This window comes from Meles meles, chromosome 6, assembly GCF_922984935.1.
Source record: "Meles meles chromosome 6, mMelMel3.1 paternal haplotype, whole genome shotgun sequence".
Taxonomy (NCBI): Eukaryota; Metazoa; Chordata; class Mammalia; order Carnivora; family Mustelidae; genus Meles; species Meles meles.
The window spans coordinates 63,615,463-63,642,421 of record NC_060071.1 but is presented as its reverse complement, the minus strand read 5'-3'; the positions used below and the strand labels follow the sequence as shown (position 1 = coordinate 63,642,421).

The 26,959-nt window shown below is 43.7% G+C and overlaps 1 protein-coding gene across 2 annotated transcripts in view; it reads left to right on the top strand.

The window, feature by feature from the left end:
* The first annotated feature begins 1,470 nt into the window (after positions 1-1,470).
* The window catches only part of GPR176 (G protein-coupled receptor 176), a 126,483-nt gene continuing 100,994 nt past the window's right edge, over positions 1,471-26,959 (top strand). For both annotated transcript variants that reach the window (XM_046007535.1, XM_046007534.1), the window contains exon 1: positions 1,471-1,779. In XM_046007535.1, coding sequence (XP_045863491.1) covers positions 1,608-1,779 — 172 coding nt within the window. In that variant the 5' untranslated portion in view covers positions 1,471-1,607. The remainder of the gene's footprint in view (positions 1,780-26,959) is intronic.

The window sequence follows — 26,959 nt, the reverse complement described above, 5'->3', positions numbered from 1 at the left end:
CAGTACGTTCAAGTCCTGTCCCAACTCATTCACTAATGAAAAAGAAACCCGTTTCCGTAGCCTTAAACCAGGAGCACACCTTTGTCTTTTCCTGTCTTATTTCTCGTTTTCTCCAGATCCTTTCTCTGGATGCACTACATGTTCCTTTTACTACTCAGCTACTATCCCAGCTTCCCAACTTTCTGCATCCACGGGCAGAAAGTTGCTCCCTCTCCAAGCATTCATTCTTTGGATGCACCAGGCTTGGGCTGTACTGTATGCCTTTTCGAAATGAGACTCAGTAAAAAAGTCCAGGAAACCGTGCACCGGATTCCTAAATTTTATCTTTCCTCTTCAGATATACCCAAGGCGTCACTTAGGGGCCAAAAACTGGGATACCTGCTCAGGTGATAGCGTAGTGTAATTATAAGCCTCCCAGGCTGCCTCCGCTGAAGAGATAAGGGCCAGTGACCACAAGAGTAAATAAAGCGAATCCGGGGAAGCCTCTTGACCGCAACCACTACAGCTAAGTCAGGACCCCTTGCGCCGCCCACGCTTCCCACGCTCCAGCCTTGGCAGTCACGCCTAAAAGGGCCAATATGGCGCCATCCCCGGGGCCTCCGGGGCGTGGGGGGCGGAGCCGTGAGCGTCATGTGACCTCAGCCCCCGCCCCCTCCGCCGGCAGCGCTCCCTTCCCCGGCTCCCCGGGCGCGCCGGCATTCGGGAGGTACGCACACCGTGCCCTCCCCCTCTAGGGGCTCGTCCGTTGTCCCCGCGCGTCCGCGAGCGTCTCTACCCGCAGCAAAGGCCGGAGCAGGGCCAGGAAAGGGGGCGCTAGGCGGTGCAGAGGCAAAGGGGTTGCAGAACGGTGTCCCTGCCGCTGACACCAAGGCGGGAGGTCGGAGCCCCGCGCTAGGCGCTGGGCCGGAGGAGACCGCGCGGGCGTCCTAGGGGACCGCTAGGCGCTGAGGGGCGAGGCTGTTGTGGAGTGAATCAGGGCGTTCCAGCTAGACCGTAGGTGCCTTCGGGGACTCGGGGTCCCCTCGGAGCTCCGGTCACTTGCCTTGGGCGTTTCACAGGTTTCCCTTCGCCATCCAGCCCCTCAAATCCAGTAGGATTGAAAAACGGCCTCAGCCAAATGTTCTCTTCCTTCTGAGGAGAGGGGTCGAGCCCGTCAGCGGGAGGGGACTCGAAAGGGATGGCCCGGCCCTCGGGGGGTGAAAGGAGCAGAGGTTGAAGAGTGCAGCGGGAGCGGGGAGCGCCCTCCTTGACTATCAGATGCCTCCTGTGTTTCCATCTCTGCGGAGTGGGCTCGGCGGCGCTGACTACCCGGCAGGAGGGACGGACGCGGCTCCGCAGGCTCTGACCATGCCACCTCCATGTGGCTGCTGAAGAGGACCCAGGAGGGAACCGGCTTGGGGCGCAGCCTCGCCCTCTTCCCTCCCCGCCTCCCAGGCGACGGGGCTGGCGATGTGGAGATGTGAGGAGACCCGCGGCTGCCCCGGGTTCTCCAGGACTCCGCGAGGCGCCCGCGCGTTCCACCGCACCCGGGGCAGGGGAGACCCAGGCGGGGCTCCGTGGTGGGCGGACGGGCGGGCGAAGAGCAGAGCCGGAACCCCTTCCTCGCCATGGGGCACAACAGCAGCTGGTTCTCCCGGAACGCCAGCGAGCCGCGCAACGCATCGGGCGCGGAGCCTGGGGGCGCCAACCGCAGCGCGCTCGGGGAGTTCGGCGAGGCTCAGCTCTACCGCCAGTTCACCACCACCGTGCAGGTCGTCATCTTCATAGGCTCGCTGCTCGGTAAGCCGCTCGCGGGGGCGCCTCCCGGGTGGGCTTCCCCGAGCACGCAAGCTCGGAGAGGGCACGGGATCGGGGGCCGCCGGAGCCGTGGTGGGTTTCCGGGTGCCTGGCAAAGTGGAGATGGTGGGTTTAAGAATGCGGGGGTAACTGCAGGGAAGTTAAACAGGGACGGTCCACTCCAGCCCCCGAGCTGGAAGCAGAAGAGTTCTGGAAGGGCTTTCTCCGGTTCCGAGGACCGTGCGTGGTATAGGCGGAGGTCCTCCTCTGGGGCAGCCCTGGCGGGACCCTTGGTGATCGCATAACCCTGCCCAACAAGCATTCCTCGCCTCCTGGGTGCCAGGTCCGAGCGGTGGTCCGAGCTCCTGTTTACAAATATCGAGGAACAAAGATTGTTTTGTTACGGATGATTGGTGTGTTTTGCACTCCCACCTACTCCCTATATAAAAAATTATTTTGAAAGAGCCTTATTTTGCGCGTGTTTTATGGCTTGCTGCTTCGGAACACCGACCTGCTTGCTGGTAAACAATCCTGTGGAGAGTTAAAAACTCTGTTGCCTTCTGATCTTTTTAGAAACCCCAAACATAACAAATCCCAGCACATTTCTCTACCTTTGTTTCGTCCGAAGTACAAAATATACAGATTTAGGTATACTTGTTCAACGAACTGAAATGAGTGGTTGGTTAATAAAAACGTTTGTCCACTAGCATGAGAATTACCTGTACTTCTAGTAGGTACTATTTAAATGATAAATGATCACAGTGTTCATTTCAGTGGAGGTTAGTTGAACATGTATATTACTTGTAAATATGTGACTTCCCTTCAGATGTAAATTTTCTGACGTGGCATTTAAATGGATGTAAAAAGATGTGATTATGTGTGACATTGTGGTCAAGAGCAGTCTTCAAGTTTCAAAGTAGGAATAGGTTTTTTGCAGACACCTGTGAATTTCCATGGAAATCAAGATAAGTGATCTCAAAAGAGTGGAAAAATTTTAAATGTTTGGAATTTCCCTTCATAATTTTTCTTATTGTAATCATCCTGTCCCACTGTTTCATATTGATTTTCCACTTTGTGTCATGAGGGCATGTTCAGGAGTAGACATCAGTGTGGCTGTGTTTAAGTGTGTGTGTGTGTGTGTGTGTGTGTGTGAGAGAGTGAGAGAGAGAGAGAGTGTTTTTATGAGAATAAGTGCACATTAACAAAGCAAATGCTTGTGTATCTAATATTTTCAGTATTCATTTAACAAACAACAAACACTGAACACCTGCTAGGTACCATGCACAATGAATTGTAGATTATTGGGATTTAAATGCTAGTGTTGTCACATTTAGTTGAAGTGTGGATTATTGGGGAGAGTAGAAGTGACTGCACTCTTATTTCTGCAGGGTTTTTTACTAAATATATATGTGTGTGTACACACACACACACACATTTGTTTTGTTTTCCCCGTTGGGAACTCTAACCATGAAGAAAGATGATGTTGGGAGAAATTTTCCTACAGTTTGACTCCATGATTTTGAGTACTATTGAAATAGAAAACAGAGAAAGTAGTAATGGCATAGCAAATAGTGCACACTTAATTTTAGTTTTGCTTCCGGTATACCGTCTATTTTTGTAAATTGCATTTGATTCAAGAATTGCTAGGTAGGGGTGTCCAGGTGGGTCAGTTGGTTAAGATCTGACACTTGATCCCAGCTCAGGTCTTGGTATCAGGGTGGTGAGTTAAAGCCCCGTGTTGGTGGGCATAGAGCCTTATTTTTAAATTTTTTATTAAAAAATTTTTTTAGAGATTTTATTTATTTATTTGAGTGAGAGGAATCACGAGCAGGGGGAAGGGTAGAGGGAGAAGCAGGACTCCCCACTGAGCTGGGAACCCGATGAAGTCGATCTCAGAACCCTGGGATCATGCATGACCTAAGCCAAAGGCCGACACGCTTAAAGGATTGAGCCACCCAGGCATTTGGGTGTAGAGCCTTCTTTTAAAAAAAAAAAAAAAAAAGAAAGAAAAGAAAAAACAATTTCTAGGTAAATCTGCCCTTACTTCAACTCTTTTCTCACAGTAGCTTAATTGACAGGAAAGAACTGTTCTTGTGGATTTTTCCCAGGAGGAGACTGATTTTCCTCTTGATTGTTAGTTATGCCTGGCTTGGCTAAAGAGGACATATTTTCTCCCTTCCACATTACTTGGCCCTCCTAAGAGAGAATTCCATTTGCTCCTTTTTCTTTTCAGAAAAAGTATAAATACGGAAAAGTTTCTTGAAATCAGAAGTCAGAGAACTGGGCAAAAGGAAAGACAACATGGGGTGCCTGGGTGGCTGTCAGTTAAGTGTCTGATTCCTCATTTCTGCCTAGGTCATGACCTCAGGGTCCTGGGATGGAGCTCCACCTTGAGCTCTGCACTCAGTGGGAGTCTGCTTGTCCCTCTGCACTCCTTAAATAAATAAATAAATAAATAAATAAAATCTTCAAAAGGAAGGGTATTTCAGGTTTCCTTAAAATATTAGCTGAATCATAACATTGCCTTGTGTACTTATTTACTGGTATTCTTGATTCATTGTTTTTGAGGATTTGACCTGTGTAAACAATTGTGTAATTGAATCCTCTTGGTGATGCTGCCTGAGGCTTACAGCTTAAGCGGAAGCATAGTTTCATGAAAGGCCCCTACCCCTCCAAGAGAAAACTCACAGATTAGGAATAAAAGAAAAAAGTTTATTGTGGAAGAATCCTTAAGGCTGAAAAGTAAATGGAGGATAGAATACTATCTAGAACAGCATGTAATGCTGATTCAATCTGCTTGTTAATTGTATCTGCAAACATAGACAAATGAGTTTTTCTTTTCTTTTTCCTTTAAACAAATTCAAACATACTTCCTAGATTGCTTAACTAGATTTTTTTTTTTCATTAGAATTTTCAAAGGCCAACTGTTATGTGAAAATAATTCCTTTGTACTATTGTTGTTTTACAGTCTTTTTTGGAAACTTTTAGAGCCCTGTATGAGGAAAAAACCCAACTTGGAATGACTATAATATTCCAGCCACAAGGAACATTAATTGCTGTCAGAATGAACTCCTGAATTATATATAATACTCTTCAAATAACGCCTTTTGAGGCTTTGTGTAAACTAGTGTTTCTCAGCCTTTTTTAAAAAAATTTTTTAAAAAGATTTTATTTATTTATTTGAGAGAGAGTGCAGAGGGAGAGTGGGTGGGAGAAGCAGGTTTCCTGCTCAGTAGGCAGCCCAATATGGGGGCTCAATCTAAGACCCCAGTACCATAACCCAGACTGAAGGCAGACACTCAACTGAGTCAGGCACCCAGGCACCCCCTCAGCCTTATTTATTTAATATCTTGGGATATCTGAAGATGTGCTCTAGATCTTGAGAGAGTAAAATAATTTATATCTATACATATATATATATATATATTTTAAGATTTTATTTATTTGACAGAGAGAGCACAAACGGGGGCAGAGGGAGAAGGAGAAGGGTTTCCGCAGAGCAGGGAACCCGATGCCGGTCTCTGTCCCAGGATCCTGGTCATGACCCTGGGCTGAAGGCACACGTTTAACCAACTGAGCCACCCAGGTGCCCTGACGGTGTCAAGATAATTTCTCTTTAGTAAGTATATGGCACACAACACTCTTAATAGTGAACAGTGTAAAATTAAAAAAACTCAAAAAGATTTGTAATCATCATTTACAATAAGTGCTTTGGATCTAACTCCTCAGAGTTGATCTTCTCTCCCTTTTTTGCCACTCCTTTGGGATTCACACTGCAAGTGCTTGGAAAGATGGGCCCCCTCTGGTGCTTTCACGGGACAAATGTCCGTGGCTGTTACAAAGCCTGTTACCTCTAGTCTCCCCCACTGCTTAAATTGCCTGTCATCTGTGCTTGTTATCATTGGAGGAATTTAGGAGGTTTTTGTAAAGGAACTTGCTCTTATTTAAAGAAAATGAGTATTGGGGCACCTGGGTGGCTCAGTGGGTTAAAGCCTCTGCCTTCAGCTCAGGTCATGATCCCAGGTTGCTGGGATGGAGCCCCACATCATCGGGCTCTCTGCTCAGCGGGCAGCCTGCTTCCCTTCCTCTCTCTCTGCCTGCCTCTCTGCCTGCCTCTCTGCCTAATTGTGATCTCTGCCTGTCAAATAAATAAAATCTTTTAAAAAAAATAAAGAAAATGAGTATTGTCGACAATAGCCAACAAATTATGTGTCTTTCCTCATCAGTGATCTGTAATATGAAATTGATGACCCTAAGTAAAGGTCCATCTTGTCTGTGGCCTGATTCCTCCAGGAGTGGTTATTGAAGTATTCATTTCAAAGGATATAGGGGGAGCTATCTTACTGAATTGATCTGACAGATATGTGGATAAACACCTTTTTTGCTCATGATTTTTTTTTTCCCCAAGATTTTATTTATTTGTGAGAGAGAGGGAGAGCAGGTGGGAGAGGGAGAAGCAGGCTCCCTGCTGAGCTGGAAGACTGCCTCAGGGCTGGGGCTGGATCCCAGGATCCTGTGATCTTGACCTGAGCTAAAGGCAAATGATTAACAGACGGAGCCACCCAGGCATCCCAAGTTGTAAGCATTCTGTATGTATTCTGAACACTAGATTCTTATTGATACATGATTGGCAAAAATGTTGTCCCATTCTGTGGATTGTCTTTTCATTTTATTGCTGGTATCCTTTTTAGAACCACAGAGGTTTTAAATTTCAATGTTGATTTATCTAAAATTCTTTGATGTTGTTTATGCTTTTGATGTCCTATCTAAGAAACCACTGCCTAATTCAAGATGATGAAGATATATTCTTATGTTTTCTCCTAAGAGATTAATAGTTTTAACTCAACAGTTAGGTCTTTGATCCATGTATGTTAATTTTTGTACATAGTATGAACTAGGGGCCTAAATTGATTATTTGTGGATCTGTGGATAGCAGATGTCTCAGCATCATTTGTTGAAAATACTTTTCTTTCCTCCATTGAATTATCTTGGCACTCTTGTTGGTCCTGGTGAAACTTTGGACACCACTGCTCCATTGAAGGATTTTCATAAACCTTTGACAAGGAGTAAATAAAAGGAAAATGAATCTGCACTGGTGCTTATACTTTATGTGCTTTAAAAACAATCTGGAAACAGAGGCATGGAGATCAATGACCTGTCTAATGTATTAAGAGACTTACTTGCAATATAATCAGGTAATTGCTTTTTTCTGGGTTTCTTAGATTCTTCCACCTAGATTGGCAGTTAGGTCCCTTTTGGTGTGTTCTAATATGCCGTTTTGTCTCTGTTAAGGCTCAGTCATTGGTAATTTCTGGGGTGTTAATTATCTGGCTTTATTGTAACTCTGCTACATTAATGTTGTTTCTAACAGGAATTGCTCATCTAAAAAAACTAACTCTAGAAATATTTAAAACAATTTCACCTTTACAAATGTTCCAATAGCCGTGAGGCCACTGGAACAAGAAGACAGATTGAAAGTTAAGTCCATAATCTTGTTTTTCTTTTATTAAAAACAATTTTTTTAAAAGATTTATTTATTTGACAGAGAGCACAGGCAGGGGGAATGGCAGGCAGAGGGAGAGGGAGAAGCAGGGGACTCCATCCCAAGACTGGGATCATGACCCGAGCAGAAGGGAGATACTTAACCAGCCGAGCCACCCAGGCATCCTTTTAATTTATTTAAATTAATTTTTAAAAAAGATTTTATTTATTCATTTGACAGATCACAAGTAGGCAGAGAGGCAGGCAGAGAGAGAGAGAGAGAGAGAGAGAGAGAGGAGGAAGCAGACTCCCTGCTGAGCAGGAAGCCCAACGCGGCCTCCATTCCAGGACCCTGGGATCATAACCTGAGCTGAAGGCAGAGGCCTTAACCCACTGAGCCACCCAGGTGCCCCTATTTTAATTTTTTAGTAATCACTGTACCCAGCGTGGGGCTTGAATTCTTGATCCAAAGATGTAGAGTCATGCTCTAGTGACTGAGTCAGCCAGGTACTTCTGTTTTGTTTTTCCTTTTACCTGGTCCTGTTTTATTCTGGACCTTAATCTTCAATATAGTTCTGTTGAAATACAGAATTCCTTTGCTTAGAATTAGAAATGTAGCCTTTGCAAGGACCCCCTTCCCAATCAGATCAATTTTTATATGGTGTTAAAATCTTAAATGTGTTGATAGTTACGGTATTTTTGATGCTGGGGGTCAAAGCAACTAATTTATTGTCTGGAATTTTCTTACTTAGTTACTTTTTTTTTTTTTTTTTTTTTTTTGCTTTCCAGTTCTTGGCTCTCAGCATCCATGGTTCTCCTAGAGATACTCTCTTACATTACTGGGTGAGATTTTGTAGAATGGGAGGAAATTCTCAAAACAGGAACAAACTGACATGGCTCAGTTTTTAATCTGGGATGCCTGAGTCTGAAACTCTCTCTTCTATAGAGTTTACCAAAGAGTTTCTCTACGTGTCATTTTTCTGGACAAGCCATTTAGATTAGGTAGTGACTGGAAGTTTTTGTGAAAATGATTTCATTGTCAAGGAACTTCTATACTGGTGGGATGAAAAATCTTTATTAGTTATATAGTACAAAAACTGAGAGAATTTTATGGCTAGACTGGAGGGTGGTAGGAGTGACTGGAGGTAAAACCTGGAAGTAAGGATTTAACCCAGGGAAATCTAAAAAGTGAAACTATGCAAAAAAAATCAACCCCCATTTTTTTTTTTTAAAAGATTTTGTTTATTTGACAGACAGAGATCATAGGTAGGCAGAGAGAGAGGAAGGGAAGCAGGCTCCCCGCCGAGCAGAGAGCCCGACGCCGGGCTCTATCCCAGGACTCTGGGACTATGACCTGAGCCGAAGGCAGGGGCTTTAACCCACTGAGCCACCCAGGTGCCCCTCAACCCCCATTTTTAAAGTTTTTATGTTCTTGTGTTCATTCCATCTCTTCTCAGATACCTCAGTTTCTTATTGTCCTTTTACATGCCTAGTGACCACCTTATTCTGAGGTGTTTACTTGAATCCTCTCTGGCAAATTTAACAGTATCTATATTCCATTCCCTCCTGGTGGAAAACTGAACAGGCAGCAAATCACTTTAGGTGTAGAGGCTAACAGATGTAAATGTGCGAATATATTTTACTTTTTTAAGACGTTTACTGTCTTCAGCAAAAAGAGTGACTAACCTGAGTATTTCATGTACTTGACAGATGATGATGGGAAATGGATAAGGCAGATCTTTTAGGAATCTTTAGTCACATCGCACAGACAAGCCTATTGCACATAAGGCGTGTAGAAAAGTTGAGGACATAAGCACACATCTGGCACATAAAGGAGTAGTTTCAGTTGATACTAGTGTCTCGTTTTTTCTTTATGGTTTTAATTCCCTCTTTTATTTCTTTCATGAGTTGAAACATTCTGTTTTGGATTGTTCCTTTGAAGTGTTTATTTTGTCTGTTGATTCTCTCTGGTGGTGGCTTATTTCCTTATGTGTGTGTATGTTTTTGAGTGGGAGTCCATCTTCGTTTTCTGCAGCATTCTGTGAGATCTTGGCTGTAGAACCGGCTTCCAGACCACTTTCACACTGGCTTTTGCCAGGTCTGGTAGGGTCATCACTAGCTTAAGACCTCAGCCACAGGAAAAGATGTTTCCTTGTCATCTCTCTGAGATAGAGGATACTTTTTTACCCTGTCTTCCATTGAGGTGGCCATGCTTTGAGGATTCTTGTTATGCAGGGGTTTCTATTCCAGCTCTCTGCATTAGGAGTGTTCAAGGTCAGTTCAGTGCCTGTGTGTGGGGGTTGACACTCAAAGTTAGCTGTGAGGGCCCATTTTCTGAAAATCGTCTCTCAGTACAAGCACTCTGGTCTTTGTCTCAGGTACCTGGGAATTTTATTTCTTAGTTGGACATTTAAAGATACCTTCTATTTTATCCAGCCTTCTAGTTGTTTGCAGCTGTCTTCTAAGTTCTGCCATGTCACTGGAATCTGAGGTTGGAGAATAAGCAGATCAAAATAGAAGCAGAGGTTGCAGTGATGGTTAGACATGATTTTAGGAGATAGGTAGCCGAAAGTTAGGTCACTGTAAAGTGGGGTGGTGGCGTCTGCTCAGAGGAAGAATACCTTAGAACATTAAAGAAAATAAGTTAGTAAGTGGAATGAGGGAAGAGAGCTCAAAGTTTAGGAAATCCATAAAAACATTAAGAATGTATATATCTGTTTATATATTGCCAATATTTGATCATTTTGACCTTTGACCGTATTTTACTGTAGTTTCATATGGTTCAAACTAGAAGGTTTTTTTGTTTTTTTTTTTAAAGCAGACTTGTCTGTTCAAAAAAATTAGGGAAGAGGTGCCTAGGTGGCTCAGTGGATTAAAGCCTCTGCCTTCCGCTCAGGTCATCAGGCTGTCTGCTCTGCAGGGAGCTTGCTTCCCTTCCTCTCTCTCTGCCTGCCTCTCTGCCTACTTGTGATCTCTGCCTGTCAAATAAATAAATAGAACCTTTAGGGAAAAAATTAGGGTTAACAGTAGACCATTTTATTTATTTATTTATTTATTTATTTATTTAAATTTTATTTATTTGACAGAGATCTCAAGTAGGCAGAGAGGCAGGCAGAGAGGAGGGAGCAGGCTCCCCGCTGAGCAGAGAGCCCAATGCGGGGCTCGATCCCAGGACCCTGGGGTCATGACCTGAGCCGAAGGCAGAGGATTTAACCCACTGAGCCACCCACGCGCCCCAATAGTAGACCATTTTAAAACAATTTTCTGTAGCACTGCCTGATTACAAAATATTGGACTTCTGATCATACACAGAGTTGAACTGGGCATGAAGAAAGGAGCCCTGTCTTTATTTATTTATTTATTTATTTATTTAAATTTAAATTCAGTTAGGAGCCCCTTGTCTTTTGAAGGTATCTGGATAGCAGTTGAGGTGAAATATGGGAGGTTTGGAAAGAAGAGTGTTGAAATCCATCTGTATTGGGGCATCTGGGTGTCATAGTTGAACATTCAATCTTGGTTTTGTCTCAGGTCCTGAGCTCAGGGTCCTCGGATCAAATCCCCACGTAGGGTTCCATGCTCAGCATGAAGTCTGCTTAAAGACTCTTCCCTTTCCCTCTGGCATTCCCCCCCACACCACTCTCTCTCGCGTGTGTGCTCTCTAGCTCTCTCTCAAATAAATAAATCTTTAAAAAAGGAAAGAAACCCATATGTATCTAAGTACCTGTTTCTGATGTAATACTTTTGCATTTGCAAGCAGTTTCAATGGAAATGTCTTCAAATGGATCAAGCCATATTTTTGTTTGAGATTTAAAAAAAAATTTTTTTTAAAGACTTTATTTACTTATGACAGAGTGAGAGAGAGCACAAGTAGGTGGAGTGGCAGGCAGAGGCAGGCTCCCGGCTGTGTTGAGACCCTGAGGTAGAGCTCGATCCCAGAACCCTAGGATCATGACCTGAGCTGAAGGTAGATGCTTAACCCACTGAGCTCCCAGGCACCCCAGGATTTTATTTTAAGTGATCTACACACCCAGTCTGTGGCCTGAAGCTACAACCCCGAAATCTAGAGTTGCACACTTTACCACTTGAGCCAGACAGGCAACTGGGACTTAGATCTGTTTTGATTGGTGGCTATATTTGATTCTGAAGAATTCTGGGAAATGTTTTTTTCTGGCCCACAGTGAAATCCTACTTACTTCACCAAATCTGATATGCTCTAAAAAACTACCGAATTAAACCACAAATGTCTAGGCACCTTAGCACGTTAAATAAATTTCTAACAATGTTTTATTAAAAGTTTTAGAATTGAGGATTTTTTTGTTTTGTTTTGTTTTTTTAAAAAAACATTATTTCTGATGTAAGTTTCCTCCTGAAGGGCAAAATTATAGAGGTAGAGGCAGAGCATGAAACCCATACAAGTGGCTACCTGACTTTTCATCTTTTGAGGGTTTTTACAAACACAGAAAAAAATATTAACAAATTATCATAAACCCACAGCTCAGAAAAAACAGATGTTAACATTTTGTCATGTTTGTATAAAAATGAAATGTTCGAGTACATTTGATTCTCCAGTGTGTCTCCTCATTCCATTTCCCCCTGTACCTTCCAGAGCTGATGCCTACGCTGAATTGAATGTCCAGTTTAAACTTCCTTCCTGTCTGTGTCCTATTGGTGCTGCCTGTTGCTGGCCTGTGATCATGAAGGTTTTTTTTTAAATTTTTTTAAATTTTTTATTATTTAAAAGATTATTTACTTGAGATAGAGAATGAGAGAGGGCACACGTGAGGACAGGGTAGGGAGAGGCAGAGGGAGAAGCAGGTTCTCATGGAGCAGGGAGCCCGATGCAGGGCTTGATCCCAAGACTCTGGGATCATGACCTGAGCTGAAAGCAGACACTTAACCAACTGAGCCACCCAGGCGCTCCCGATCATGAAGTTTTTGCCGATAGTGCTTAGTCGGTGCCTACTGCATGGACACATGACTTTGTATAAAGTGTTGCTTTTCCAGTAATGGTCACCTCGTCTAGAAGACTGCATGTGGGCAGTTTAGGAAACTCCTAATGAGGAAAGACAAGGACAAGAAAGGTTTTGCTCATGGGAGATAGGTACTTCTGTGCAATGTAGGTACCCTTGACTTATCTGCCAGTGTGGTGTAACTATCAGTCAAGAATATTCCATTTACCTTACATTTACATTGGGTTTTATGGTGTATAACATACCACGTTGTTCCATTCAGTCATAATAACCTTATGAAATAAGGTAGGAGTATTTTTTTTTTTTTATCCTCAACATATTCCTTTCCCCTAAAGCGCTGCTCTCCCTCTAAGACATGCACACATAAGGGTGAGCCTCCTCTTCCAATATTCATCAGGGGTTTTAGTTGGAAAGAACAGGGCCTGTTGTTAAAAGAAGATACAGTTACAGAAGCATTCAGTAAAGAAAAACATTTTACTTGGAAAGATGAATGGCAAGGGAGTTCAGGTTTTAGAAGGACTGGTGTGCCAATTGAACCGTATAATACCACAAGATTACCTTATTTACAGTTACACAGTGTTCATTGTGAGGGAAAACAACAGTTGTCTCATGTGATTGTTAAAACCTCAAAGATTGTATGATGCCTTCAAATATCAGCATTGCAAAAACCAATAAAGTTGCAAATCAATACGATTATTTTTATGAAGAGTCACAGGAAAGTCTCATAATTTCATTTATTTTGTGGACCAGAACTAGACAGTGGATCCTGAGTCTTTTTTTTTTTCTTTTAAGATTTTTTATTCATTTGAGAGAGAGGGAGTAAGCTCCAGAGAGAGCATGAGCAGAGGGAGAGGAGACTCCCTGCTGAGCAGGGAGCCAGATGCAGGACTCCATCCCAGAAAGCTGGGATCATGACCTGAGCCAAAGGCAGAGGCTTAACCAACTGAGCCACCCAGGTGCCCAGATACTGAGTCTTTCACTATTTTTATTTTTGGGGGGGGAATGGGGCAAGTGTTTGCTTTCTCATGGTGGGACATAAAGGGCACATTTTTGCATAATGCAGCTGGGTAAGGTGTTTTACTTCTGTACCAAACTAGCCAGTTTATGAAGAGGGAAATTTATTAACAGGGTATTAGATTACTTTCAAAATTTTGGGGAGAGGGGCGCCTGGGTGGCTCAGTGGATTGAGCCGCTGCCTTCGGCTCAGGTCATGATCTCAGGGTCCTGGGATCGAGCCCCGCATCGGGCTCTCTGATCAGCAGGGAGCCTGCTTCCTCCTCTCTCTCTGCCTGCCTCTCTGCCTACTTGTAATTTCTGTCTTTCGAATAAATAAATAAATAAATCTTTAAAAAAAAAAAAAAAATTTTGGGGAGAGTCTGGGAACCAGGGACACTAAAGAAATATGCACAGTCATACCGCTGGTTCAAGTAGAAATCATGAAGCTGTTGTTACCAGTGATGCGAGGGACTAGACTCTAGAAACCTAGGGCACAGCTGGCTCAGATCTAGAACCAAAGTCCCTGTCTTCTTCTTCCTTGTTTTTTTTTTTTTTTTTTTCGTATTTACGAGAACCCCATGACTGCACCCAGCCACCACCTTACATAAATCGTGTCTGGTTTTCTTGGGAACATCTTCTGGACAGAATATAGATCATAAGCCTGCATCACAATTGCAAGGCTGTCTGAAAAAGTGTTTTTAACTTTCCAGCCTTTATAGCAGAGGGTAGCAGTTGGTTGAAAGATTAAGGATTGACCAGTGAATCAAACTAGTATCTGCTGCTGTATACTTCATGTGGTTCCTTAGGTGACTGTCCTTTACAGTGCTCCACAGAGCTCCACTTCTGCCCTGGGGGAGAGAGGTGGGCACAGGATCCAGGCCTGGATGGTTGTGGGATCCAAGCTTCGTCAAAGTACTTGACATAGAGATGCTGGTAGAAAAGCCTTCTTTTTCCTAAGGGGCTTCTAAGCAGGGATAAAGAAGACAGGAGCCGTCTGCTTAGGAGGGAGTGAGGGCAGAGAGACAAGCAGCGCTGAGGGTGAGAGAAGAGAAGGGCGGGGGCGGGGGGCAAGCAAGCGAGAAACCATCCTGATGATACTGTGTGAGTCCCTAGAAGTGCTGAGCCTGTATTTTCTAATTACAACAACAGCAACAACAACAAAACCCCAGATTCTCTTTTTGCTTGAACTTGTATGACTTAGGTTCCTGTCACACACAACAAAAATATCCTGATCTATATAGTATTTTTCTCACCATGCAGAGCCATCATTTGAGTAAACAAAACAAATTCAGAAGGATAGTGACTTGCTCATGTGCACCCTCACAGGCAGGCAGGACCTGATGCAAAAGGAAGTCTGATGCCCAGGAAAGAGAAGTGACTGAAACCCAGAGCCCCGGGAATCCAGCAGGACACTCAGTGTGGCTAGTACAAGAGGTCTGCAGTGGAAGGCTGTATTCAGGCCCAGGAGTGGAAAGGAGGCTGAAAGCCACGGGGTGTCGGAGGCCTGTGCGTGTACAGCGGCAGAAGCTCAGAGATTTTATGGGACCAGGAGGAACTCTGGTAGCTATCCCACGTCAGCATTTAGCCCCCAGTTCTTTTCCTCTCTCAGTGAAACATCTTTTTTAGGGGCGCCTGGGCGGCTCAGTCAGTTAAGCGTCTGCCTTTGGCTTGGGTCATGATCCCAGGGCCCTGGGATCGAGCCCCACATCAGGCTCCTTGCTCAGGGGGGAGCCTGCTTCTTCCTCTCCCTCTGCTTGTGCTCTCTCTCTCTCTCTCTGTCAAATAAAAATCCTCAAAACAAAACAAAAGCATCTTTTTTAAGAATCAACAGTTATTTGGCACGTAGTTATTGATCACTCACTAGTACAAAAACTTGGTAGCAAGAAAAACCACTGCTATGTTAGAAGAGGGAAATGTCGCCAAGGTTAGATGTAGCTGCCCAGGAGATGGTAGCGGCTCAAGTCATTGGGTCATAAACTGGCTTCTGCTTTCCTGAATTTATAAGGGTTTCTGGGGGGTCATTGGGCAAGGCTGTGGGTGAGTCCTGGGAAACAACCCTCACCAGTCACTTGCAAGGTATGGGCAAAGTCCTGGACGTCTGGCAGATCATGGTTGAGAGGATGGACTGCTCTGTGTTTCCTGCTTCACATTCACTGTGGCCAGTGTCTGGCTCTCAGGACTGTTGAAGCAGACTCCTGTGGGGGTGAAATGTGTGTCCGCAGCTGATCCAAGCCCAAGGAGTGAAGGGGAGAGTGGGAGCTTTCCTAACACAGGGTCCAGGCATCCAAGTGTAAGGAAGAACCTGGGCCAGACTTACATGGGCCTTGTTGAGCTCAATAGAGACTATAAAGGCAGAAGGGACGGAGCAGGTGGCAAAAGATGGAGAGGAGCAAAGCAGAGATAACCCACACAGCTTCCAAACCATCTTTCAGTTTCTTTATCGTGTCTGTTTTAATACCAGGAGAGGCCATTGTCTTTGCTGTTCTTTCTGACCCAGAATGTTCTCCCCTAGGTGTATTCTGTGGCTGGCTTGTGTTCATACTTAAATTGTAGCCCAAATGTCACCTCTAAGCTTCCCTAAAGGAAGCTCCCCTCCACTTTTTATCACATCATTCTATTTATTTTTCTGTGCTAGTTATAACCCCAGGGAGTAGCTTGTCTGTTTGGTGTCCTGTCCCTCTCCGTTAGGGTACAGGAACATGATGACAGAGACGGTCACATTTGCAGCGGTGTCCCCAGCATCTAGAACAGTGCCTGGCACGGAGTTGGTGCTCAGGAAATACTGATTAGTTAATTGAATGAAATGCTTAGGGACAATTAAACAGAACAGATAATTAAATAGGCGCTATCTTGATTTGCATGCAGGTTAAGAGCTTTCTGGAAAGGAGCATGAATTTTGTCCACAGCCAGGACTCAGACACACATAGTCATTTCCAGGAGCCTGGAGGGCCCTCAGAAAAGCCAGATATTTGGAGGGGCAGTCGGTCTCTTGACAGGAAATCCACAAGGTCAGGAGTTACAGCCTGATTTAAGTGAGTCTACGAAGTGAGACAGGCAGCCTTTTGAACCAGAGGGCATGATGTGTATATGTGGGGGGTGTCACTCTAGCTTTTGAAAGCTTTTGGATCCTAGACAAAGTCAGAATTATCGCTTGAAGCAGCTGGGGGCGTGACCCTGCTGGTGGGAGAGTGGCTGAGGGCAGTGTTGTCCTCAAGGAGCTACAGGTGGCATTTGGCTGCTCGTACAGAGACAGATGGCTCCTATGATGTGAGATCAGAGCGGTCCGGTGAGTTTCTACCAACTGTTAGGAAATACACCTTCCCGCTCTCCATCTGGGAAGCTTAGTGGTGGGAATGGGAGGGAAATGTTGAATAAGTCTGAAAACAACAAACAATATTTTCACTCTAGCCAAGTGTTATGGGTTGAATTGTGTGGCTCTCTCCATCCAAAAAAACAAAAAACAAAAAAAAAAGGAAAAAAGATAATGTAAAAGTGTTAACCTCTAGGACCTCAGAATGTGACCATATTTGGAAATGGGGTTATTACAGATGTGATTACTTAAGATGAGGTCCTACTGGAGTAGGGTGGGGAACGCTGTGTGATGGGAAGGCAGCTGTGCTCACCACTATACCACCAACGCAACGCTGTGTGATGGGGACATAGATTGGCGTTACACAGCTGCAAAGCCACAGGACACTGAAGAGCCACTAGAAGTGGGGCAGAGGCAAGGAAGGATGCCCTGCAACTGTCAGAGGGAGCACTCTTGGCCCTGCCAACACCTTCATTTCAGACTTCTAGCTTTCATAGCTGCACGACAATACATTTCTGTTGTTTTAAGCTGTCCTGTTTGTGGTACTTTCTTACGCAGCCCTGGGAAACTACTACACAGAGGCAGTGAACAAAGAGGAGGTTGAAACCCCTGATTTTTGCCCAACTGTATGCAGTGAGTTTGACAAAAAGGCAGAGCATCTTCAGTTGACAGAATGTAAGTCAGTGCAACATTGGGTGGTTCCCGCTTTTTCTGCCCACTCATGCACACGTAGCTTTCAGTACCCTTTTATTTTTATTTATTTAGAGATTTTATTTATTTATTTTGGAGAGAGACAGAGAGTGCAGGAGCATGTGCAGGGAAGGAGCAGAAGGAAAGAGAATCTGAAGCTGACCCCACACTCAGTGCAGAGCCTGACATGGGGCTTGATCCCATGACCCTGAGATCATGACCTGAGCTGAAACCAAGAGTCAGATGCTCAACCGACTGTGCCACCCACGCGCACCTCTGCACCTTTTTAAAAATTTAACTTTTTATTTTGAGATAATTGTAGATTCACGTATATCATATATAGTTTTAGAAGGTAACACAGGCATGCTGTGTACCCCTTTACCCAGTTTTCCCCAGTAGTACTGGTGAGGTATGTGTGTATGGTGGGTACAGTATCATAACCAGTATGTTGACACAACCAAGACATGTCCCTGTAAGGATCTTCTTATTATTCTTTTTTTTTTTTTAAAGATTTTATTTATTTATTAGAGATAGAAAGTAAGTACGAACAGGGGTAAGGGGCAGAGGGAGAAGAAGAAACAGACTCCACGCTGAGCAGAGATCCTGATGTGGGGCTCAATCCCTAGACCGCTGGATGATGACCTGAGCTGAAGGCAGACTCTTAACTGACTGAGCCACCCAGGCACCCCTGCAAGGATCTTACTTTTTCATAACCACATCCACCTTCCTCCAGCTCCTGCCCTCTTCTTAAATGTTGGCAACCACTAATCTGATCTCTGTTTCTTTAACTTTGTCATTTCAAGAGCTTTACATAAATGTAATAATAATACAGTATGTAACTCTGGGGATTTTTTTTTTTTTTTTTTTTTTTTTTTTTTGGTCCAGTATATACTTCCCTGGGGATTTCATCCAAATTGCCTGTATCCATGGTTTGTTCTTTTTATTTTAATTCTATTCGTATGACCTCCTTGAATCAAAGTGTGGGCAACTCCATGACATTTCTGGTTATTAAGTCACGAAACTCTTACAATTTAGTATATAAGATGTGCAGTCTGGTGCAAGAGGCAAAGCTCTAAACTTGATAGAAATTTCTCCCCCTCCCCCCACAATCCCCAGTCTAGGCCTATTGCCTAGGAGAAGCTTGAAGTTGGGGAAGAGAGTCTGGGTGGCTTCCTTTCCCATCTTGAGCTTCTGGTGAAGGTTTCTTGGCCCTCCAGGATTGGTGCTGAAGTGGGGCTTCGTGGTGCAGGGGTGGAGGGACAAAAAAGGCCATAAAGACTGATCCTAGTGTAAGTGGCTTCTTACCTACTGGACTGTCACCTGTCCCCTAAGGGTGGTGATGTCCTCCCATATCCTTGGTTGGTAGCATACTCTGTCCTCAGTCCCTTAAATGCTGCTAGACCTCTAGCTTCTCTCTGTTGAGGGCTGTTTGCCCCGCACATGACCCTTTTGCACAAGACCCCATGCTATTGCTCTTATCCTTAGATCATACCTAGTGCAAGGGAACACACACACATATCCTTGTCCCTGATGAATTCTGGGAGTGCAGGCTGCCCTCCTATAGCCTCTTTGAGCAGCTCATCAGTCCATCTCCGGCTCTCTAAGTTTTCTCAGAGAGGATTCAGTTTACTTCACTGTAAACGCCAATTGTGAGGACACACATCAAGCTGTCTGCATGGGCTTGTTGAAACCCCCTTCCTTACTAGGCTTGGAGAGAGATGGGCACCCCCTCCTTTCTCTTTAGGGTGCATAGGACTTGATGCCACCCACAGCTCTCTGTCTATTCCTGTGTCCTCTTTCAGGTGAGCAGGGTTCAGGTGTTCTAAGCATTTAGCCATAACTTTGAAAAATATCTATCGTTTTTAAAAAATATTCATTCATGAGAAGCAGAGAGACAGAGGCAGAGGGACAAGAAGGCTTCCTATGGCACAGGGATCCTGATGTGGGACTCCATCCCAAGACCTGGGGTCATGACCCGAGCCTAAGGCAGACGCTTAACCTACTGAGCCACCCAGGTGCCCTGGAAAATATGCATCTTGACCTGACACTTGACTTTGGGATTTGTTGTTGATACCTTGGTAAATTTTTCTAAAATAGTATGTTCATTTAGAAATACTTTCTTCCTACTTAAAATTTATGAAGGAGTTTTCTTCAAATTTTCCATATACCTCTTTGACCTCTGCAACTGTTTTTTGTTGGAAACATTTTGCAGCTCCCTCTCACCCAGTTTTTCAGAGCCCCTCACCATTACTTCTAAGCTCTGTGAACCAGACAGTGTGTTTTTTTTTTAAACTCATGCTTGATAAGGGCAGCTGAAATTTCACCGGAAGCCACAAATAACCATTCCGTTTCTTTAGGGAGGGAATGAGGAATGATACTGTTGCATCTATCAGATGACCTTTATAGGAAGCCCAAAGTAACATTGATTGAGGTAATTTCAGGTCATTGTTCCTTCTCCAAACAAAATTCCAAATAAAGTAATTTATTACTTGTTCCAAAGTCATTGAAGGAGTGCCTTGTTATTACGAGTGACTCGTGTTTTCGAGCAAGAATGTTTGAGGACACCTCTGCGTTGTGTTAGGGGGTAGGAGAGATTTACTCCCTGGTTCCCTGGGCATCCCTGTGTGTGCTCGTTTGCACCTTTAATTACAGCTACATTTTGTTGGGGCTTCCTGTGCAGTTTCTTAGGACACGAAACACTTCCAACGGCTGCTAAATGGAAAGGAAAGAATAACTCTCTGAAGTCTACCTAAGTGTGAATTTAATTTCCAGGAACACAGAGTTCAAGTAAGACTCAAGCTGAGACAAAATAATCAAATTTTGGTTTTCAGAGCTTCTCATTGATTGATGAGAACAGCACCTTTTGTATTAGTCCTGTTGTTTCTGTGGCCTTCTCCCAAGGCTGCAAATCTTTAGCAGCAACGAGTCTACAAATTATCAGAAGCCCTAAAATGAAACCCACATGAAGGTCTGGATTAGGGACTAGAGAGTTAACTGCCTGTTTCTCTGTGCGATGCTGTTATTGCTAAGATTACAGGGGACTTAAAAAAAGGGAAATAAAAAGAGTACACGGAAGTTTTCTCTAAAGAGCACGCCATCATTTTTCTCGTTAGTAACAAGTCAGTGGGCTCAAGCCAGTGAGGATCACACCAGGTGCTTAGGAAGGGTGGATTGTGGCCTCGCCCAGCTGTTGGCTGGTGGGTTTACTGTTGGTAAATCATTTTGCCTCTTTGTGATTGTTATTGTGATGCAGAGATTTTTTTTTTTTTTTAAAGATTTTACTTGTTTATTTGAAAGAGAGAATGCTTTGATATTCCAAGTGGGGGAGGGAGAGGGACAAGCGGACTCTGCACTAAGTGCAGAGCCCAATGTGAGTTCAGTCTCAGGAGCCTGAGATCATGACCTGAGCTGAAATCAAGAGGCAGATGCTTCTGACCAAACCCCCGGTGCCCTGCCAGGCAGAGATTCTTTTTTTTTTTTTTTAATATTTTATTTATTTGACAGAAATCACAACTAGGCAGAGAGGCAGGCAGAGAGAGAGGAGGAAGCAGGCTTCCTGCGGAGCAGAGAGCCCGATTCGGGGGCTCGATCCCAGGACCCTGGGATCATGACCTGAGCTGAAGGCAGAGGCTTATAACCCACTGAGCCACCCAGGCGCCCCTGCCAGGCAGAGATTCTTAAACCTAGTGTGCGTAAAAATCATTTGTTTAAAGTGCAGATTCCTGAATTCCACCATCAGAAGATTCCTTTTGGTGGCTTTGATATGGAGTCTTGGAGTCTATCTGTCTATCCATCCATCCACACACATATTTAAAGATTTCATTTATTTGAGAGAGAGTGTGTGTGTGCGCGCGCGCGCAAGCAGGGGGAGGGGCAGAGGGAGAAGGAGGGAGCCAGTGCAGGCCTCAGTGCCGCATTGGGCTCTCTGCTCGGCAGGGAGCCTGCTTCCCTCTCACTCTTTCTGCCTGCCTCTCTGCCTACTTGTGATCTCTCTCTGTCAAATAAATAAGTAAAAAATCTTTAAAAAAACAAAACAAAACTCCCAAGCTTTTATTTCATGTACTGCTGTTATGATTCTTTTTCATCGTCTTTGTTTGATTCAGTTTAGGAACTCAGATTAGTACTTTATCATTTTAATTCATCTAAATTTAACTAAAATGTTTTAGTTCTTTGTATCAAGTCTGTTAGTTTTGGTTAGGGGAGAGAAGGATCCTGATTATGCCACATAACATTACCGCTTTCCGTGATATTAACTATGTATTTTTTGTATTTCCATCTAAATTTTCAAAAACAGTTTTGAATGGTACGGGGAGAGAGAAAGGTTGGAGATCTTGTTAGTAGTGATCTGGTAATTAAGGTTAATTTAATTTACTAGTCAGAACTCTTTTGGAATAGTTGTTAAGCTAAATTATTAACTAGAATTCTCACTCAGGTCATTGTTTCTTTATCTTGTTTCCAAAAACATTTGGAGACATGTACTGGATATTTTACTGAAAGTCAGATATACTATGTCTATTACATTTCCTAGGCTTGCTGATAAAAGAAAACAAGGAGAACCTGACATGACTTATTCTTAATGCATCAGTGCTGGCCCCTAGTGATTGCCTCTGGCTTTCTTTTCAGTAATTAATTTTAGTGTCAGGTTGACCAATATGAATTCTGCTGTATTTTTCTTTTTCCTCTTTTCTCTGTCTCCATTCTTCTGGTTCTTTTCCTATTCTGCATAATTCCTTAAAGTTCTCCAGAGTTGGTCCGGAATAGTGCTTCTTACACTTCAATGTGTAAGTGAATCTGTTGGGGGTCTTGTTACAATGCAGGTTCTAATGGAGGTCTGGGATGGGGCCTGAGATTCTGGATTTCTTTTCTTTTCTTTTCTTTTCTTTCTTTCTTTCTTTCTTTCTTTCTTTCTTTGACACAAAGAGATCAGAAGGAGGCAGAGAGGCAGGCAGAGAGAGAGAGAGAAGGGGAAGCAGGCTCCCTGCTGAGCAGAGAGCCTGACTGATGTGGGGCTCTATCCCAGGACCCTGAGATCATGACCTGAGCGGAAGGCAGGGGCTTAACCCACTGAGCCACCCAGGTGCCCCTCTTATTTTATTTTATTTTAATTTGTTGGCGTTGGGCAGGGACAGGGTTGAGAGAGAGCACAAGCAGGGGGAGCAGCAGGCAGAGGGAGAAGCAGGCTTCCTGCTGATGTGGGACTGGATCCCAGGATCACGGGAACATGACCTGAGTTGAAGGCAGATGCTTAGCTGACCGGACCACCCAGGTATCCAGATTCTGCATTTCCAACAAACTACTGGATGCTTTTGGTCCTCAAGCTGTTCACATTGGGAAGCTAGGAACTAGAAGACTTGGTGTTCTAGATAAGAGTTCTAGATTTTAGTGTTCCTCTAGAGCAGGAGGGAGGTGTCTGATGGAGGTCTCTTAATGTCAGCACTTAAAAACTCACCAACATCTGTATCCTCCCACCAGTTACCTTTCTCGTTGTTCCTTTCTCTTCAATGTCTCTTGCTCCCGGTGGCTCCTTGGCCTCATCCTTTTTACATTTCTTGCCCTATATTGCCTTTCTTCCTTCTTTGGTTCACAGTCAGCCTTCTTGGGAGAATAATCTTAAATTTCATTCTTCCATTTTATCGTTGATTATTCCTCAATCAACAGCTCTGATCATGTCACTCTCCTCTTTGGAACCCTATCCTAGCTCCCTGGCATTTCACAATGTGGCTCCTGTTTCCCTTTCCAGCTCACTCATTTTACATTCTGGGAATTCCTCTCTACTTGTGGTTCCCAGGCTACGTTAGTCACACACCCATGTGTGTGTCTACTTGCCTTAGCTTTTATTATTCTTTTGTCCATAAAAGCTCTTCCCGGCTTTATTACCTGGCTAATTTCTTTCATTCTTCAGATATTCCTTTCGCTTTCTCTCTCCTTAGAAACTTAAGATAATATTTCTTCCTTATACGATTCAAGAATGATTGAAATGAAGGTGACTGGTGCTTTCCCACTTTAAGCTGCAGCTAAAACTAGAATTACTGGAAGGAGATGTTATCTTTTTTTTTTTTTAAAGATTTTTTATTTATTTATTTGACAGAGAGAGATACAAGTAGGCAGAGAGGCAGGCAGAGAGAGTGAGAGGGAAGCAGGCTCCCTGCCGAGCAGAGAGCCCGATGCCAGACTCGATCCCAGGACCCTGAGATCATGACCTGAGCGGAAGGCAGCAGCTTAAACCACTGAGCCACCCAGGCGCCCGAGGAGATGTTATCTTGACGTTGTGGTGGTCAGTTGTATTCAAAGATTTTAAGGATACAAAATCATTTGGTTAAGTCACCATAAATCTTATTTATTTATTTTTAAGTAGACTCCTTGCCTAGCGTGGAGCCCAATGTGAGGTGCTAACCCATATTGAGATCAAGACCTGAGCTGAGATCAAGGGTTGGACACTTAAGTGACTGAGCCACCCAGGTGCCCCACCATAAATCTTATTTTATTTTTAAAAAAGGGAATACTTAATCATCACTCTGTACCTAAAGAGGGGGAAATATTTTTAATTAGTTTATCATTGTGGGAATTAGTCTAGCTGACCTGTACAATATTCATTGACATAGCCTCACTGGCATGAGGCAATAAAATAAAAATGATAAGTTTTATCTGATGAGAATAAATGTGATCTGCAGAGTCAGTGTGAATGGTAAGGTTTTCAGATGATGGTTCAGAATTTTGACATCTTGCATTGGCCTCCCCTTGGGAGCAGAGTGACAGGATTACTTGCTAGCTTAGAGGGTGGCCTTTTGCAAATCACTAACTAATTGGGGTTTCTTTTTTTTTTTTTAAGATTTTATTTGACAGAGAGAAATCACAAGAGAGGCAGGCAGAGAGAGTGAGAGGGAAGCAGGCTCCCTGCCGAGCAGAGAGCCCGATGCGGGACTCGATCCCAGGACCCTGAGACCACGACCCGAGTCGAAGGCAGCGGCTTAAACCACTGAGCCACCCAGGCGCCCCTAATTGGGGTTTCTTAACAGTAACAGGGAATAGAAATAGAGCTGCCTGAAAAGATGCAAACTCTGAGGACTTGATGGATTATTAGCTGGTTATTCAAACTAGAGGCTCAGGACTTGAAATAAGTCCAAAAGAAACTAGGCTCTCGCCAGATAAAAATTTTTTAATAAAAATTTAAAGTACTTCTCTTAGGTATGGTCATGATCTCTCAGGCAACAAATGCAATTTGCCACCAGATGTGTTGTTGCTATGACACAGATAAGGGAAGGGACGGTGAAAGGTGGAGATTGAAGTGCTAATAGATTTGAAAGCTTATTTGCAAAATGATCTTAATGTGTATGTTTCAGAGATAAGTCTTAATCCTTTGTGCATAATAAGTGTTCTGTAAATGTGTGTGGAGCAAATACAAAATATGTGAAATATTTAAAATTAAATGAGGGAAATAACCTTTGCTTTTCTTAAGGAATTGTTCTTTATAGTTCTTTATAGTGTGGTTTTGTGCCTGCTGGATCACATTGTGTCCTAGATTCTGTGACTGTAGAGAAAGACATGCAAAAGAGAATAAGAATTGTCAGCTTCATTAAGGATAGCATGTGCTGATATAAGTTCCTTTTCCCCAGGGATGTGGAACTGTTGATGCATTCCTTTCTAGCTGAAGTGCCTGAGTGGGAGCTCTGGTCTCCATCCTTTTCACTGATTTCCTGCCCAGCCTGTCTCTGGGTAATGATTCTCTCAGTTTACTTTCCAATCGGTCACCTCTGGTGGCTCCCTCCCCCTTTTGTTTATCTTCCGATATCAGTCCGACGCTCCCAGTCTGCTTTACCTGCCACTGGCGTCTTCTGCTCCTGTAGAGATCCAGACGTGTATAATTCTGATCTCAGGCTGATTTCATAGGTGGTCGGAGTTCTTTGGTAGGTAATCAGCTCACTTTAGGGTACAGGTTGAAATGGTGCTTCCTCCTACTTCCCCGCCGTCTTGACTCCCCCGATTCTCTCAGTTTATGTTGCCTTCAGGATAATACATTTATTCAAACCAAACTGTGTGTCTGGTGGGTTATACCACAAAACCAAGAATCCACAGCCAGAGCTAGAGGCAATATTTTAAATTATGAAAGCTCCTAGACATGATCGTCTGTTTTGTGAAATAGTACTTGGCCATGCCAAACCTATTTCTCTTTTGAGAAGAGTGTTCCTGGGATATAAATAGGACTTCAGGTAAGATCAGTATTGGGTAGTGGGTCATAGGGCTCTAGAATCAGATAGTTCTGAGTCTTAAGTCCTAGTTCAGCCACTTGCTAGCATTTTATCCTTGGGCCAGCTTTTATTAAATTTTTTTTCAAAATTTTATTTATTTATTTATTTACCCTGGTTGGGGGCGGGGCAGTTGGTGAGAGCACAAGCAGGGGGAGTAGCAGGCAGAGGGAGGAGGAGGCTCCCTGCCGACCAAGAAACCTGATGTGGGACTTGGTGCCAGGACCCTGCTGGGATCATGACCCAAGCCGAAGGCAGAAGCTTAACTGACTGAGCCAGCCAGGTGTCCCTCAAAGGTTTTATTAATTTATTTGATGGAGAGAGAGAGAACATGAGTCAGAGGAAAAAGGCAGAGGGAGAGGGAGAAGCAGAACTCCTCTGAGCAGGGAGCCCGATGTGGTGCTCGATCCAGGAACCCTATGATTATGACCTGAGCTGAAGGCAGACACTTAACCACCCAGGTGCCCCAGGTTTTTTTTATTATTATTTCTTCTTCTTCTTATTTTTTTTTTTATTAAAGGTTTTATTTTACTTACTTGACAGAGAGCGAGCGAAAGCAGAACACAAGCAGGGGGAGTGGGAGAGGGAGGCAGGCTTCCCACTGAGCAGGGAGCCTGATGCAGGGCTCAGTCCCAGGACACTGGGATCATGACCTGAGCCGAAGGCACTCAACGACTGAGCCACCCAGGTGCCCTAGGTTTTATTATTTTTAATTATCTTAATTAATTATTTTAAAAATATTTGTTCTCATTATAAAATAGTACAGAATTTTGAAAGCATAGAAAGTTATGAAGAAGAATATTCATGTAACATATGAGCATTTTCTTATATAACTAAACTTTCTTTGAAAACACCATTTTTTACAGTTATATAGTATCTGATTATTCAGTCATTTAATCATTCTTATATTTTTGTCCAAAAATATATGTGTTTTATGGTGTTTCTTGGTTAAACCATGATAAATAGTGCTGTGATAGGTATCTTTTAATTAAAAAAATTTTTTTTGTCCAGTCTTCTTTTTCCATGGGGTAGTTCCTTAGGAAGGGTGTTCTGGAGCTTTGTTTGTATATTTTTATTTTACTCATTCATTCATTCATTTATATTTTAAAAGATCTATTTATTTTAGAGTGTAAACCTAAGTTGGGGGGAGGGGCAGAGAGCGAGGGAGAGAATCTCAAGCAGACTCCCTGCTGAGGGTGGAGCCAAATTCATAAGGATCCCATGACCTGCAAGTCTGACCTGAGCCAAAATCAAGAGTCAGAGTCAGACACTTAATGACTGAGCCACCCAGTGTCCCTGTTTGGCATGCATGCACGCACAAACGCACATACACACTCATGCACACACCAGAAGGGGCTGCTGAGCAGGGAGCCCAATTCTGGGCCCCACCCCAGGATCCCAGGATCATGACTTGAGCCAAAGGCAGCCACTTAACTGACTGAGTCACCAGGCACCCCTGTTTGCACATTTTTAATACTAGCTTTTGAAGCTCT